We start from the raw sequence: 3,578 nt of genomic DNA, 5'->3' as shown, positions 1-3,578 counted from the left end.
CAGAGACAGACAGCAGTACACAGCCAGCTGTGGTGATATGATGTACCTGCTGAGGTGTTTGCTGTTGTTCTACTTCTCATTCAATGAATTGACCACAGCAGCAGGTAAGGCAAGCTGTTTCTTCCCACCAATCAAGGTTGATTCTGTATTACGTCCTCAGTATGGTACATATGTATCGTTGAATCTAACAACCATGGTTTCACTTTCTTCCCTGTCTTTTCTTTAGAAGACATTCTCTGGGTGAAGACGGGGGAGAAGTTTACCATGAAGTGCTCCACCACTCTAAAAGACCAGGATGGAATGTACCTGTATGTTGGGCTGGACAGGGACAGGGAAGTGCTGTATTACTACCAGCGTGACTCCAAGCTGTCCCCCAGGAAACGCTACTGGGACAGAGTGAAGACTGAGGGACCTGTGGACCAACTGACCATCACCGTCAGTAACCTGACCATAGAGGACACAGGTGTCTACTGGTGTGTTTACACAAAATTCAATGAAGCCACATATGAAAATGACATCAACCAAGGAAGAGGCTCCACTCTGGTCGTGGTGAATGGTAGATGTATGTTTTACTCTTCTCATGAATGAACAGTCAATTTCACATGTAGAACACATTTGTGTAATCTAGAATTCAGACTGGTGTTTCTCAGTCTTTGGTTCATGAACTGGCAGCAGTCCCTGCAGTGTTTCAGACCAATTTAGTCAACTCTCAAGTGTTAGTTTCAATCTAAACAACCAGAGCCTGCAGGTCTCGATACCAAAAAGTTGAGAAAAATTGTCCTTCGGTGGCTTTTCTTTTGTACAATTCTGTCTCCGATAGTTATTTTGTGCATACTGATTAGATTTTCCCATCTGGTGATGTCTTCCATAGACGATGCCCTACAGCTGCCATGCCCCACAGCTACTGCAGTAACACTGGCCCCCTTTCACCCAGCCAATGAGAAGCCGTGCCCATCCGGCATGGAAAGCCTTCAGATCATCATCATCATCATCATCACCAGCATCTTGACCACCGTGATATGTGCCTTCATCTTCCTCGTCTGGGTCGCTCCACCGGTGAGTGTGCTGATGGTTGCCCAGGTGATGGGTCAATGACGTATATCTGTCAAAACATTGTCCTTTATTAACAAGTTGTCCTATCCTAATAAACACGTTCAATGCATATTACCAGTACGCAGATCTACATTTTGTTCTAAACTCTCAAAACACAATGTCCTTTCAATGCCAGTCAATGTCGTCCAAGAATAATTAAAAAGTGGTTGAATTAGACAATTTAGTTGATTTCTTGTAGCGCATCAGAAGATATGAATGAAGCAACATTCCTGTTTCACAGGTGAAGAGGTGCTGTAACCAGGGAGGATACACACCACAGGTCTTTTCTGACTCGGTCTATGAAGACATGGCCCGGAAACACATTTATCCACCAGGCACACAGCAGGTAGAATCGTACCCCTATTCTGTGTCTACCAAAGGAGGAAGTAGGACCACTGTGTAGCTTCTTCAAATGCTTTCTCTGAATATTGCTTCTTTACTTCATCAGAATTGACAAACCCGTTCTGCTGTGTTTCACAGTTCTAGCCTCAATGCAAGTCTTATTGGTAAATTGTTTGTGTGTGCGTCATACCATGCTTATGTGTGTGAATAAATTCTCTATATGGATAGTATTCATATTTCAACAAAAGAGGGAACATCCAGTGTTATATTCCAGTTCTATTCAACTATATTCTTACGGGGGCCAGATGTAAAAAAAAGTTCATTGCATGGGGGCCGGACATTTTCCACATGCGTCCCACACACACCAGTAAAGCACTTTTCTTCTAATGAAATGTTGCTAAAAGTAGTTGGGGAAGAAGTGGAAAGTGCTCGATCAACGTGAGTTGAGGTGCAACCAAACAATGTGGTCCTCATTGAAAAGAAACCTGCTCAATGCTTGCTCATCATTTGAACTATTGAAAGATTCTTTAAAGTAATTTGGTCATTTGAAAATCATCTGACAACTAAGCATCTCAGTAAATAACAGAAAGCAACCATAAGTGCTTTTCATTTTGGCACTGAATGTCGGAATTTGGTGCCGATCTTTTGTGAATGTTCAGAATTGATCAGGGGGCCAGTCTAAATGACTGAACGGTTCGGATCTGGCCCGCCGCCGCCAGTTGAATATCCTTGTTTTAGTCCATAAGGTGCACAGTTGATAGCGATGGAGGCCTCCCTATAACTTTTTTCAATAGATCAGGTAATAAGATGTATATTGCTGTTGTTTTAGTGTTTTTAGGTCACTGGATCACTCATCAAGCTGTTCCTGTGCATGTTGTCTGCACACAAAGTCAAAAGAGCTTCAATGTTAAAATGAGAACATTTTGGTAAGATTTTTATTATATTTTATCATAGGTACAAATATTTTAGCTGCCTAAACTTTCAGGTACATTAGGATTTAAGTGATTTTTATAATTACATTTGATGAATCTATTGTTTTAGTTGAGATAGCTAGTAGGTTAAACCATAATGGTCTGAGTACATTGTTTTCATGCTGGTACGGAGTAATGAGTGCGTCTTGTGGTTGGAAAAACTATTTTTACCAAGTGACGTAGTATTTGTTTTACACTATGAGTCACTGTTTTTTACTTATTTTTCAACTTCCTAACAGCTATTTTCACTTTAAAGAAATGTAAATGTGTTGTGTATTTTTTTTTTAAAGGAAGAAAAATATTCTCACCATTTTCCATTTGAATCAAAATATTGATACATCATTGAAAAGTCATGTGATATTCCACTTGTGTATGTCATGTGTATGTGTATCTGGCATGCATTGGTGATGTTCAGCTATATTGCTTAGAGTATCAATCGAAGAAAAGTTAAGACAGGAAACCAGAGTATTTGTATCTGCTGATATTGAACCAATTAGATTCACTCTACTGTAATATGGCGGTCTATTTAGTTAACCAGGTAATGCACATCATTTCATGATGTCTGCTGCGCACAAGCTATGCACTGGTGTTCTTGGTGACATGCTATGCAGTACTCACCCTGCATGTCTGCTTTCTGACCACCCACCCCAGACTCCCCTGTTTGGGCACTGCTTTTGTTTCAGTCAGGGAGATTGGTATAGCATACCTGGCTCACTGTTTGTTATTATGTTATCATTATGCATGCTCTGGCAGTGAGCTACCCCGAAGGAGCAGAGCCTAACGCCAAGAGTAACGTATTGACTGTATTGTAGTCTTTTCTAATAAATGGTTAAATAAATATGTGACGTTTCCGGTCTGAATCACTTTTAATGTCCAATTTATGTTTCAGTATACATAGGCAGCATCATTAAGTTGTTTTTGACACTACATTCTACAATCATATCCAAAATTATAACCATAAGTCAAGTACAATATAAATGCCAAACAGACCCATGTAAGCCAGACCTCAGTGTGCTGCTGGTGACAGCGGCATTTCTGATGTGGTGGCAGCAGACACACGCAAAACCATATCCAACATCCCAGGGAAACACAGTGCTTCCGTTTAACACGCCCACCATTTTGAAAAACCAACCACAGTGAGTGAATACCCCAATTCCAAGGCCCTCCACAACA

The 3,578-nt window shown here is 40.8% G+C and overlaps 1 protein-coding gene across 4 annotated transcripts; it reads left to right on the top strand.

The window, feature by feature from the left end:
* Positions 1-3,237, top strand: LOC118389295 (uncharacterized). Of its 4 annotated transcripts, XM_035779206.2 has the most exons (5): positions 1-104; positions 227-562; positions 872-1,056; positions 1,334-1,438; positions 2,264-3,237. In XM_035779206.2, the coding sequence occupies exons 1-5, from the start codon at positions 38-40 to the stop codon at positions 2,270-2,272; spliced, it is 702 nt and encodes a 233-aa protein (XP_035635099.2). In that variant the 5' UTR covers positions 1-37; the 3' UTR covers positions 2,273-3,237. The 4 variants fall into 4 exon arrangements, with proteins under 4 accessions (XP_035635099.2, XP_035635098.2, XP_035635096.2 ...); XM_035779205.2 differs by having other exon boundaries at positions 227-556; positions 1,334-3,237; XM_035779203.2 differs by having other exon boundaries at positions 1,334-3,237.
* Positions 3,238-3,578: the final 341 nt, after the last annotated feature.

This window comes from Oncorhynchus keta, chromosome 10 (assembly GCF_023373465.1).
Source record: "Oncorhynchus keta strain PuntledgeMale-10-30-2019 chromosome 10, Oket_V2, whole genome shotgun sequence".
Taxonomy (NCBI): Eukaryota; Metazoa; Chordata; class Actinopteri; order Salmoniformes; family Salmonidae; genus Oncorhynchus; species Oncorhynchus keta.
This window is presented reverse-complemented; position numbering and strand designations above follow the sequence as displayed.

What these genes read in the sequence shown, in the direction of transcription:
- LOC118389295 (XM_035779203.2), top strand. Translation starts at nt 38, where the DNA reads ATGATGTACCTGCTGAGGTGTTTGCTGTTGTTCTACTTCTCATTCAAT. An exon ending in TGAATTGACCACAGCAGCAG is followed by an intron (nt 105 to 226) that starts GTAAGGCAAGCT and finishes TCTTTTCTTTAG; the next exon opens with AAGACATTCTCTGGGTGAAG. An exon ending in TCGTCTGGGTCGCTCCACCG is followed by an intron (nt 1,057 to 1,333) that starts GTGAGTGTGCTG and finishes CCTGTTTCACAG; the next exon opens with GTGAAGAGGTGCTGTAACCA.